The sequence below is a fragment of the Mya arenaria genome, chromosome 11 (assembly GCF_026914265.1).
Source record: "Mya arenaria isolate MELC-2E11 chromosome 11, ASM2691426v1".
Taxonomy (NCBI): domain Eukaryota; kingdom Metazoa; phylum Mollusca; class Bivalvia; order Myida; family Myidae; genus Mya; species Mya arenaria.
The window spans coordinates 40,774,850-40,787,704 of NC_069132.1; the positions used below are offsets into that span (position 1 = coordinate 40,774,850).

Sequence of the window (12,855 nt, forward strand, 5' to 3'; positions counted from 1 at the left end):
CAATCATATATGCTTCTTATAACATTAAAAAAACTCTTACACAAGTATTATTAATTTCTGCCATATGTTTGGTCTAGCCACATACTCGAAAGTTCTGCTAAAATCTTTAAAACCGCAATCTAACTTTATATTATTGTTAATCACATGGGAAGTAAGTCCATGAATAAAAAAAACAAAACATTGTTAACGGTGTCCATCTCTTTCCTAAAGCCAGCTTGAGCTTCAATATATCGTAGTACTACACAAGATAATGCACAGCCCATTTATCTAGTCTATTGCTAAATTTTATTTTTATTAGGATTAATAGCGCTACCTTTTTATGTAATGGAACAATGAAGCCATTAGAGCAATTATCTGGAAAAAATGCATAGATTTAACACTTAATTTTCTTTGCATGTAAACGTTTTAGCATTTAATTTTTACCATGTATAAAACATTAAGTTAGCCTATTATCTTGACCTGACCTTTTGGGCGTGGTGGCTTTTAAAATATGTTGTTTTGAAGTGTCTGAGTCTAATTCTGTGCATATGAACGATTGATGTACATTGTGAGCTCCAACGATAAAGTGTATTTTAATAGTTGGCGACACGTATAACTACACTCAAAATTGACAAAACATACCAGATGTGTTAATTTGTTTGAGTGCCTAACTTTTGGAAGACCTGTGCATTAACCGAAATGTTTGGTGAAATGAAATGTTAAAAAAAGAATTAGAATGTATATATTTAATATTTATAAACACGAATAATTTTGTCATACTGTCTTTTTGTATTCATTTATATTAGCATGTTTACGTGTATATATTTGCAAACTCAGATATGCTCGATCTATGGGTGTATTTTATAAGCAACAGGTGCTAGAAGTCTTGCATACTGAATAACTATAACCGTGAATAAACACCGAGGGCGAAAACGAACCGCCTTGTATTCAACCCACTTAATTGGTGGGGCTACATAAAACATCATTTTTTTTATATATGTTATGATAAAAGTAAATATCAAGACATATATCGTGTCGGCAGCAGGCGTCGAACTCGAGTAATTTTCTGATTTCACTCGGAAACCATACCAACTGCCTAACGGGATACGATCACGTATAAACTCAGTTTTAAATTACATCAAACGTTGTCAACATTTAACAGTATATGTTTAATTTTTTGCAAGTTAAGACATTTTTTTTCAACAAAGATATTAAGTCGCCACCTTACAACAGGCAGTAAATTAAACAGAAATGTTCAAGAGGCTTAATCTTTCTTTAATTAAAACCTTAAAAAGTACATGGCTTATGCATAGAGTGGAGCTTAAAGATATTCTTTTGGGCTAATATCTGTAAAATGTATCTCTTCAATAGGTGACTAAATATTACTATGGGTATACGCTTCATGGTATTCATGGTATTGTAACATTTTTAAAGGAACTAGACTCCCGCTGATCCAAAAAGCGGCAAATTAAGTATTTCCTCAAAACAAGCCTAGAATTGTCAAATCGAGCTAGTAGGAGGCCGATCATTTTACATGATTATAAGAATAAACGCAACAATCATTTTGTTGTCTCATCCGAGTTTCCACGTTTAATAAAGGAACTATAGTTTCTCATTTTAAACCAAATTTGTTTATGAGTACAGATAAATATACTGACACTATTTTTAAACATATTGCAATTTACGTGGTAGAAAAGCCCAGTAAGTTTTGAATTAGAAAAAAATGCTTAAAAACTCCGATAGATGCATGTGTCGTAAGCGATGTGGTACATGAGTCAGTAAGATCCATTGCGTTGTACACGGCGAGGTCAATTTTATGTAAGTTCCTTACATGTTTTTAATGCAATTGTATCATCGGTGTCTAGTCCCTTTGAGGGGAAGTTGTTTTTGTTATAAATCAAGTGATCTATATTTAGGTGAAATAAACATACAAGCGAAATAAGTAGTTTTTGTTCTCGGATAGTTTCGTCTGCTTATTGATAACTTTTCTTAATAAATATAAGAAAGGAAAATGGATATTTACATGCTTTGCTCTGCTAAACGCTTTCCATGTAAGAGTTAAAGTTACAAACATCTTGAATACCAAAGTAGGTTGGTTAGGCCAAGCATTTAAGGCTTTGAAACATCGTGTTTATGTTGCTTTGAGGTACGACATTAGCAAGAACATACATTCCTTTCAATATGCTTTTGTGTAATAAGGAGATAAGCAAACTCACAACACCTATGTTTGTACGAAAGGACCCCTGTATTAATTTCTCTTAATATTAAACCTTTAACGTCATACAGTTTGACTTATGGAAAATGTTGTGTATTAATGTTTTAATACCACAATGCCCTGTGGAAATTCATGAAGCATCAGTCGTTCCGTTCATTGCTGTAACTGTATTTTATCTGTAAATATCATAATAAAAAAGAACATTCTTAATCTAAACTCTCGCGATATTCATAACGTTTTGTATAACTGTTTTCAGGTCATCGCTTTTACGTTTCGGATCAGGAAACACAATGGGGACAAAGCAATTGCACACTGGCTCTCCCATCTATTAATTACACTGATGATGGTATTTTTGCTGAAACAGGACATGATGCAAATTTGTCATTCCCGGATGAGGGTTTATGGGTTGGTTTGTTTCAAGCTCAGCTCAGTTTTGCATATGTCGGTAAGGTTAATGGTTCTTTTTGTTATATTTCTGATACATGTAACTAAACAATAACAAAAGTGTTTTTCTAGCCACGGGTTTGTCTTTGTAGATTCTATTGCTTCATTGTGAACTTTGCGAACACTTTGACAGTTATGTACTGATGCACTGCATTCTCAAAAGTGTAGGTTTGAGGACAGACGAGCGACTAATGGCCTACTGGATACCCTCGGAATGAGCCAAATTTGACATACCTTTACCACATAATTCCTTTACCACATAAATCATATCAGAAAAGTTCATTCATCCAAATTAATGAAATCTGTTTCGAAATCAAAATCTATTAAAAATATTTCATTCGTACTATCCATTGCAATCTAAAGGTTGTGATATGGATACGGAGTCGCATCCTTTTACATATATTGCAGTTTTGGGTAACATTGGAGTTAATCAAACAACATGTACGTGTATATGAATGCATTTAAACAAATCCAAAGAGTATCAGTATGACCCTAAATCGCTCATGTATCAAACCACTATAGTTGAGCTCACCTTTATATTGCGGCCTAGGTTGCAACGCGATGAATAATAGCGGCGTTGACATCGTACACAATCTAAGTGAGTGCAGATGGAAGAGCAAATGCAAAACATTTGCAATAAGAGAAACAGACAATGAGGTTAGTCTTTCCTTACTAAACACCTCAATTTATTATCTCACTTCTCCATCTGACTATAAATTGCTTGAAACCCAATGCATGATTTTACTTTACGGAAATTTCAAATTTTCAAAGACATGTTAAGGGAACATTATTAATACTATCCTAAACCGAAGCTCATAATAATAACAATAGTTTGTTTACAATGTTCTTATCTGTTACCTTTGGCAGAAGATCGAATGCAAGTGTTTTGACCTTGGTAATATTGGTAGAGAAACGAATTGCACGTCAATATGCAAGTCAACCGATGAATATACCTGCGGCCGAAAAGGACAAAATTACTTTTCAGTATACACAGTGGAAAATGGTAACATATATAATTTACTTATTTTTGTATTGTACCCTTACAAACAAGCTTAAAGGGGTTTATATGAGTCATCTTCTGGTGGATCGGACGGTCGGTCGTTGCTCTGATGCAGAACAAAATTGGCACATATTATTACAAGGATGAGTACTAGTGCCTGGTATTTTTATGGACTTGTGGTAAGACGCCATACTTCAATTTGCCAATGGATTGTAATGCAAAACTAATGACTACATTGGAGTTTGCTGCGAGAACTTCGTAAGCTATGGCTAGTCGCCTTAAAGTGATGTGCCTTACACAAATCTTGCGCAAGTTGCTTCTAATATATTTGAGTTCGTGAGGCAAAACACTTTCAAAGTTTAAAAGTGATTAGTTTGAAGCTTAGAACATAGTATCACCGTGCCTTATACCATTGTCTTATATAGTCCATGAGTTATGGCGTAATATGCACTAAAATTTAGTTTTCTTTACAAATGACTACGTGTGTTTTTATCGTGCGATCTACTACGGGACATTGACCAGAAATGGTAAAACAATATCAATACTGATATGTATTAGGATAGTCTCAATAATCGATTTCTACTCTTGCAAATAAACCTAGAACATAAAAAGTAATATAACCAAACTCTTACATGCACTTACCTAACGAGGTTTGCTGCAAGAGAAATGCCAATATAAGTTAAGGATAGCTTACACAAAAAAATACCTTCTATACCGTTGTCCATAAACATCCAGCAAATTAAATCAATTGCGCCTATCAAGGAACATAAAAAGCACCATCTTACCTTGTTAGTTACTCGTTCTGAAAAAAATAAAATTCATTTTGTTCTACCTTTGTCTTCCAGTTTCAGTTTCAAAGTGCCTTTTTACTTGTGCAAGTGAGAATAACTGCCTTGGATATTATAACCAAAGATTTGCGTGGATAAATTGCACGGAAGCGGGGAAAAAAAGGATATTTTGTAGCGATCAGCCTTATTATGGTAAATTACATATGCTGTTTTTTAAAAAGTATGATTACAACGGAAGTAGAATTTGGTAATACTTGAAGAACAAGAATTTGACTTGAAACATTGTCCCAATTATTACCACCAACTTTTTCTTAAGAAATGTATTTACAGCTCGTAAAGAGTTAAAGATAACAATCAATATAGAGTTCGTCTTTCAATTATACAATTTCTAAATCAATGGTATTTTTTCTCATAAACCTATAGAACAACATTATTTATATACCACGGTAATCCTCTTTAAATAAAATTGCTCACAATGCATACCGCTCTCTTATTATTTCTTATTTTTTTATTTATTTTTTTTATTTTAAAAGCCACAGATGCAAATATTTCTGTGGCTGATCCTGATACTAAGTCCTGGGCAAAAGGTGGACAAAACTGCTTTGAAAGAAACGAGTACCCTGCAGCTTTCAAACACGTCAACTCTTCTGAGAAACCATCGGGCCCAGTTCGGTGGACTGGAGTCATCCGAATGAGCTCGCTACTACGTTTTGACGGTGGATATTAAAACTCAATGTTTAACAACATGATTTTGTTCGTAGATAAAACATTTAATAGATAATGGACTTTTGGATTTTGTAAATATATATATATATATATATATATATATATATATATATATATATATATATATATATATATATATATATATAAACAGCTCTCATAATAAGCCAATACATTTAGAAAGAGGATACATTCAGTAGTCTTGGTTTCCACAGTTGTAATCAATGAAATTCCTCATATTACCGTCCGTTTCAGAAATGTACACCATCTATGAACCAAAACAGTATGCATATGTCACACTGGATGATATGACACTTAAAGTGCGGTTCGAAGACAAAGTTTCGGTGAATAGGAAGAGTCTTTGTGAGACGCGTATGTATTCCTTGAACTACCATATAATTGCAACAGGTCATCTACAAAATGTATCGTCAGAAATGAAGGAATTAGGCTATAGCTGAATTAATTTGTAGAAGCCCTGGTACGGTTTTGAGCCTCCCCTCTAAAACGAATCACCAAACATAAATAGCTTCAATTGCAAATTGCATGTACTTCTATCGGGTATTTTAACAATGATGCAAATTGTTTAAGACTCAGACCTTATTGATAATGTTTCGTATAGTCAACAAATGCATCTGTGTTGAGAAAATGTACGTAGTTTTGCAATGTTAATGAATCATCATATTTACGTTTTAGCTGATACGATTACAACAACAATAACTTCAACAGATGTCCATTTGACATCAACATCAAAACGTTTTGAAATGATGACAAAGGATAAGGCAGAGAGAGGTTGGTATAATAGTAATGATATTGGTAACTACTGCTACTTCTACTACTATGACCATGACCTCATCCACAACCACCACCACCACGACTACCACGACCTCACCCACCACCACAACATCCACCACCACAACGACTACCACGACCGCACCCAACACCACCACCAGCACCACCACCACCACCACCGCCACCACATCCAAAACCAGCATCAAGACCACGACCTCATCCACCATCAGCTAACTATCACTACTACTACTACTACTACTACTACTACTACTACTACTACTACTACTACTACTACTACTACTACTACTACTACTACTACTACTACTACTATTACTACTAGTAGTACTACTACTACTACTACTACTACTACTACTACTACTACTACTACTACTACTACTACTACTACTACCAAAACTACTACTACTACTACTACTACTACTACTACTACTACTACTACTACTACTACTACTACTACTACTACTACTACTACTACTACTACTACTACTACTATTACAACTACTACTTCTACTACTACTACAACAACCACTACCACTATCAATACCACTACCACTACCACTGTCACTGCTACTGCTACTACTACTACTACTACTACTACTACTACTACTACTACTACTACTACTACTGCTGCTGCTGCTGCTGCTGCTGCTGCTGCTGCTGCTGCTGCTGCTGCTGCTGCTACTACTACTACTACTACTACTACTACTACTACTACTACTACTACTGATGCTGCTGCTGCTGCTGCTGCTGCTGCTGCTGCTGCTGCTGCTACTACTACTACTACTACTACTACTACTACTACTACTACTACTACTACTACTACTACTACTACTACTACTACCACTACTACTTCTACTACTACTACTACTACTACTACTACTACTACAACTACAACTACTTCCACTACCACTTCTACTTCTACTTTAGTTTTCCCCATGTGGAGTCCATATAAACTGTCAGTAAATGATTAAAAAAACTCAGGACGTACTCTCACCTGATACTATATCACAAATATCTTAACAGGAATTTAAAAAGTACAACATACAATTGGGCGATAGGGTTAATTTCATATTTCAAGTGCTATGTTTTTGTCACATGCAAAGCGGGAATGAGAATCAAAAACGAGTCTTGCTATGAAAATGGCCAAATTTAATGACAACAATATCCTTTTGTTTCAGTTGAACCACAAATTCCGATTACTGAGATATCTGCCGGCGTTTCAACTGCCGTCGTTCTAGTGATACTAGTCGTCATTATCATCATACTGTGGAAGAGGTGAACAAATTGTTTTTAAACCTAATAACATAATATAATAATGCAAGGAAACTACTAGGAATTCTTCTGGAAACACATTGATAATAATAATAATAATAATAATAATAATAATAATAATAATAATAATAATAATAATAATAATAATAATAAAACTTTATTTACCGAAGGTTACACATTTAGACATATGAGAACCTATATTCTAAAAAACCAAAAGATAAAAACATTTTCCTTGAAAATAAGTCACCTGTCAATGTTAAAACTAGAAAGATACATTTACATATAAAACTATTAACATTCTGTTAATAAATGGATTCATACTTAAACATTCACTGACAGAAACTCAAAGGACATGACTATAAATTAAACATGTACATACGTTAAAGAACATATAAAATAGCTTATCATTCACAAAATAAGTGAAGCTTTTTTGAACGTTTTAAGGGTTTTCAAGGTACGTATATGTAAAGGAATGTCATTCCATATATTTTTTGCTATAATTTCATTGCTAAGATCGTGTTTAACTGCACAAGTGTTAAAACCAAAGCAAAACAAGAGACACACAAGACGACAAACAAAGTTAACATGACTAGTTTATATGAATATCTTAAAATATCATAAATCCGAATAAGTTAACTTTATATTGTCACTGGCATACAAATCGACCCGACAACAGCGTGCTTAATTAACTTTGCTGTACTTGGTCCGTTGGCCATGTAATTTTTGGACTAGGGCACTTGTGCACTACTTCGTAGTGGTGCACCAGGTATCGACCACTTTGGCCGACTGTAGACTATACGTAATTCATGTATCAATACGCTCTGCAGTTTGACTGGATTTCCATTGGCAAATTTGAATCATCAAAGTAGTACCAGGACTGATAACAATGTAAAACATGAGATGGTAAAACATGAAAATAGTTCTCCAAGGCAGGCATTATGAATCTGAAACTGACAGTAGCCATGTTGTTGTTGGATTATACAAAAACAACAACATAAAACTGACAGCAAGCCTAGGAGAATGCATAACATATTCAAGTAATATTTATTAGAAATGAAATTAATCGATTGAATGATATAACAAAGGTCAATTAAGTCAGAAAAAATGACAATGTCAATACTACTTCCTGAATACGTGATACAAGTCAAGTTATTTAGCAGTAAGACCACCTATGGACTGATTTTCATCATCATACGGATTCATTTACTGCTAACCGTGAATAGCATTGAAAATAAAACACGAAATAGTACATGCAATACAAATTCATTGCATCCCGATCAAAAACAGGCCAAATCTAAGTCATTGCATTTTTGCCAACGGAATGAGATAAATACCATTCATATTTATTCAAATTATGCGCGTATTTATTCATAAAATTCCTTTCTCAATTAATCAAAATGTCTGAACATGTGCATAGTACATATATCATAAAAATGATGACAGTTTACTAGCGCCTTGATAAAAGTCTTCAGAAACATTTTCAGGGTTAGTACATACTGACTTCATACATTGTACACAGACATTGCGATAAACCATCGACATCGGTCCAATATTCTTAATTGTTAAATTTGGACTCAATCTGATATAAATTGTAAAGCGTGTTGTCCGTCTGACTGACAGTTCTCATGTTCGGATGTAATAAAGTAATGACGAGTTTGTCAATTAGTAAACAAAGCTAATAGGTCAGAAACATTTATTTTGTTTCAAAATGAAAACAAATCTCAACAATATTGTCATATAACTATTTATTTAGTATCCAGGCCCCAATTTCTCGAAACGTCTTAAGTCCTTTATAACAGGTTTAAGCTAAACCCACTGTTTTTGTTTTTCAAAAAATTGCATTATATTCTCCTTTAGGAGTTGTTTACACTTTCGATAGTAATTATCGTTATGATTATCACAATAAACCATTTTTCCTTTATCAAAATTCAATTTAAGTATTAAGTATTTTCAGTATGTATTTGGCTTATTGAAATAAGCTACTAAAGCCTGTTAAGCTTAAGAAGTTTCGAGAATTTGGGGCCCGATATCAAATTCAGAGTGAAGTTGTCGGAATGCGTACCAAACTAGTACTTCACTTACGTTAACCTCCCTCTTTAGTACATTCCCGTTAACCACAATATATCGCGCAGTCATTTTGGAATGCTAAATGTCTGGGGCCGTATTCAATAAGCATCTTAGTGAATATTTTCAACTAAATGAGAATTTCTTAATTTTTGCCATCGATTATTCTAAATACCCGCTACTTTTCATCAGATTTATTCATTTGTATATAATGTTTAGACCATTTTCTTGCTTATTTTCATATTTTTGGTGTTGTTTTCTTAAAATTCAAATTAGAAAAAGGCAATCTTCCACTAAGTTCAAAATTGTTACTAAGATGCTTAATGAATACGGCCCCTGATCTTAATATTTGCCATAAGCACCGGCAGGTTGAAAATGACATTTCCACAGGTTCCAAACTTCAATCTTATCTATTGGAACTTATCACATGCGATTATGCGATTACTAAGAAGTCGGTACCGTACGGTCCGAGAAATGCGCATTGCCACAAAATCAACCAATCACAAATATTTACAACGACTCAGTGTTGGATTCACAAATCTGGCGATGTTAAACCGGACACTCTCTTGGTTTGTGATTGGCTTGTATATTCAGATTGAGGGTTTTGAACGCCCATTTGACAAATTGACGTTTTTTAAGGAAAGGAAAAAATGTCAAAACTCAATGGATTTTCCTGTTGTTGTTTTCTTTTCTCCATGATAAACCACTTGTTTTATACAGTTTTAATGAATTTTCATTATAAATATAACCGTACTGTTTCTTTGCAGTGTATTTATTTCCAAAATAAACGAAATGCAAAACTGTTCCCGCAAGCAACATGTAGGTTACAAAATTTAATGATCATAGTCATAATCAATATACGTTTAATAATTTGATTTAAATAATTTACAAAGATGAAAAAAATCTAAAATTGTCATCAATAGTATTAAAACACGTGTATAATAGGCTAGTTAAACATATTGTTGATAAATGTTGGGGCAGGGGTTATGTTAAGATATCAAAAAGTAGTTCAACCCCCCAGTAAAGACTTGTTTCGCTGACCGTTCAAAGGCGGTTACCCGAACATAAAAGAATAAATATATTTTAAGGCATGTTTTGTCTGCCTGAGCGGTGGTGTATGATGTGTGTCTCTCGTTAAGTGTTGATATGCCTCTTAATAGGGTCTATGTTATGATGTCTACTGAGATTGTCCTTGTTGTTTCTATAGTATTCTTATAACAATGAGTTGCTTCATATTTAAACATCTATCGAAATGAAGTAATATAACGGGAAAATTCCCAATCTATGTCAAATTAAAAACACAACTTTCCTTTCCCAGTGATATCGAAAACAGTACACTACTGCCAATCATCCGATATACACTCCCTGCGTCAGATTTTTCGTTGACAATGTATCAGCCAATGATGTTGTATTATAAGTCAGTTAGATGACATAAAGTGAATGAAGGACGTGTTCGCTACGCTCCCTCCGCCCATTTTTAATCATTAAGAATTCTCTTCATATCATCCCACTATTACGTATAATGTCATCTTTTTACAAATCAAAAATAAGAACTAAAGAAGCAACATTTATATTGCAGGGGAGGGCTACGTCGTTTTGGGGGTGATACAAAGACACCACCAAATAATGAAACCCCAATGCAATACCTAGATACTGAGTACACTGAGCCACAAGCACGTGACCATCCAAAGGCATATCCAAATCAAGGTTATTCCATGAACGAAGAATTGCCAATGTCAACTAAAAATATTACTTCAGGAAAACCACAAATATTGGACGAATATGAGGATGTTAACGATGTATCTAAAACTAAAATCAATCCACAAGGTATTCAACTAAATATCGGTAATGTACACAACAACATCAACCGCGATATAGAAGAATATGACCACCTTAACCACTCAGGAATCCTAGACCACGCAATTTCTCAACCAATAAACGACTATGATTCCGCCACCGCCGCAATAGGTGAAAACCAGGAGGACACATATAACCATTTGAATGAACGTCCTAAACAGAGACGGATTACAGAGAATGATTACGGAGTACAAGACAAGAACGAAACTAAGGACATTTATAACAAACTGAATGAACGACCTGAACAGAAACACATGATGGAAAACATTTATGGAATGCAAGACAAAAACGAAACTGAGAATGAATATGACATATCAGTTGAGAGACCAGTCACGTTCAAAGATATGTCGGAAAAAGCTAGTGGTGTTAACTATGATAAGGTTAACAAAAACTGGTGATTTAGGGATTGAGTTTTGTGTTGTTGTTTCATGTTTCTTGTTTGTGATATGTTGTTTATGAGTTATATGTCTTTGGCGTTTACCCTGTGCCATTAAATGGGGTTAATGTTGAAACCTTTGGCTACTGAGCTTGTTTTTGTAGTTTTTCATATAAATATTGATTCTTTTTTTCGGGCGTTCATGCAGTATGAACGCTAGTCCGTGATTTTTCAAGTCCATGAAGCGCGTTAATCAATCCTTATATTTAAATTTCCCCTTTTCATTCCGTTTTTTTGTTTATAAAGAAAAAAAATTAAATTTTAATTTGTGTTTTATATATGCATGACAAAGGTCACAAAAGGTCGACCGGTTCATGCAAGATGAAATTTAATCTTATCGTTCATAACATCAAGTGCGAATGTGAATATTGTACAATAAAGATGCAAGTGCGACCCAGTCTTAGGCGGTTTTTCTTGACGCCATGTAATCGTACCGTTATATCATATATATTACATAAATTACTATAACAAGTACTTTTTGTTGTTTGAGGATTATTTAAACAATTATTGTGTGCCTTCTCCTAATCATGTGTGTGTATGTTTCATTGTAAATATTTGTATATATTGTGTTTGTCCTCATGGGCCGTATGGCTTATTGGATTTTAAAATAAACTCCCTTCCTTATAATATAGTCATTGTACTCGTATTCCATCTGATAAAACGATACCAAACGCTACAGTAAGGAGATCTTTATTATTGAATATTGGTTTGATCATTTCCTGTTCATGAAATTAATGTAAATTTCATATTGCTTGTTAAATTATCATTTCGAAAGACATAAAAAAGTTTAAGCACTTTGATGCGTGAACTTAGCAGATTGTCAGCGTGATAGCCTTACATCATGGCAGCGTGAACTTAGCAGATTGTCAGTGTGGCAGTTTGGAAGCGTGATAGCCTGGCAGCATGGCAGCGTGAACTTAGCAGATTGTCAGCGTGGCAGTTTGGAAGCGTAGTAGCCTTACAGCATGGCAGCGTGAACTTAGCATTCTGGCAGCGTGATAGCCTGGCAACATGGCAGCGTGAACTTAACATTCTGGCAGCGTGATAGCCTTACAGCATGGCAGCGTGAACTTAGCAGATTGTCAGCGTGGCAGTTTGGAAGCGTGATAGTCTTGCAGCATGGCAGCGTGAACTTAACATTCTGGCAGCGTGATAGCCTTACAGCATGGCAGCGTGAACTTAACATTCTGGCAGCGTGATAGCCTTACAGCATGGCAGTGTGAACTTAACATTCTGGCAGCGTGATAGCCTTACAGCATGGCAGCGTGAA

At 34.5% G+C, this 12,855-nt stretch overlaps 1 protein-coding gene across 1 annotated transcript in view; it reads left to right on the forward strand.

Annotated features, from left to right (window-relative positions):
* LOC128209164 (uncharacterized) overlaps positions 1–12,200 on the forward strand; it is a 17,534-nt gene extending 5,334 nt beyond the window's left edge. The window contains exons 2-10 of the mRNA XM_052913069.1: positions 2,451–2,639; positions 3,189–3,295; positions 3,506–3,641; positions 4,484–4,618; positions 4,960–5,142; positions 5,405–5,521; positions 5,843–5,938; positions 7,135–7,231; positions 10,872–12,200. Of these exons, the coding sequence (XP_052769029.1) occupies positions 2,451–2,639; positions 3,189–3,295; positions 3,506–3,641; positions 4,484–4,618; positions 4,960–5,142; positions 5,405–5,521; positions 5,843–5,938; positions 7,135–7,231; positions 10,872–11,547 (1,736 nt within the window). The 3' untranslated portion in view covers positions 11,548–12,200. The remainder of the gene's footprint in view (positions 1–2,450; positions 2,640–3,188; positions 3,296–3,505; positions 3,642–4,483; positions 4,619–4,959; positions 5,143–5,404; positions 5,522–5,842; positions 5,939–7,134; positions 7,232–10,871) is intronic.
* The last annotated feature ends 655 nt before the right edge of the window (positions 12,201–12,855 follow it).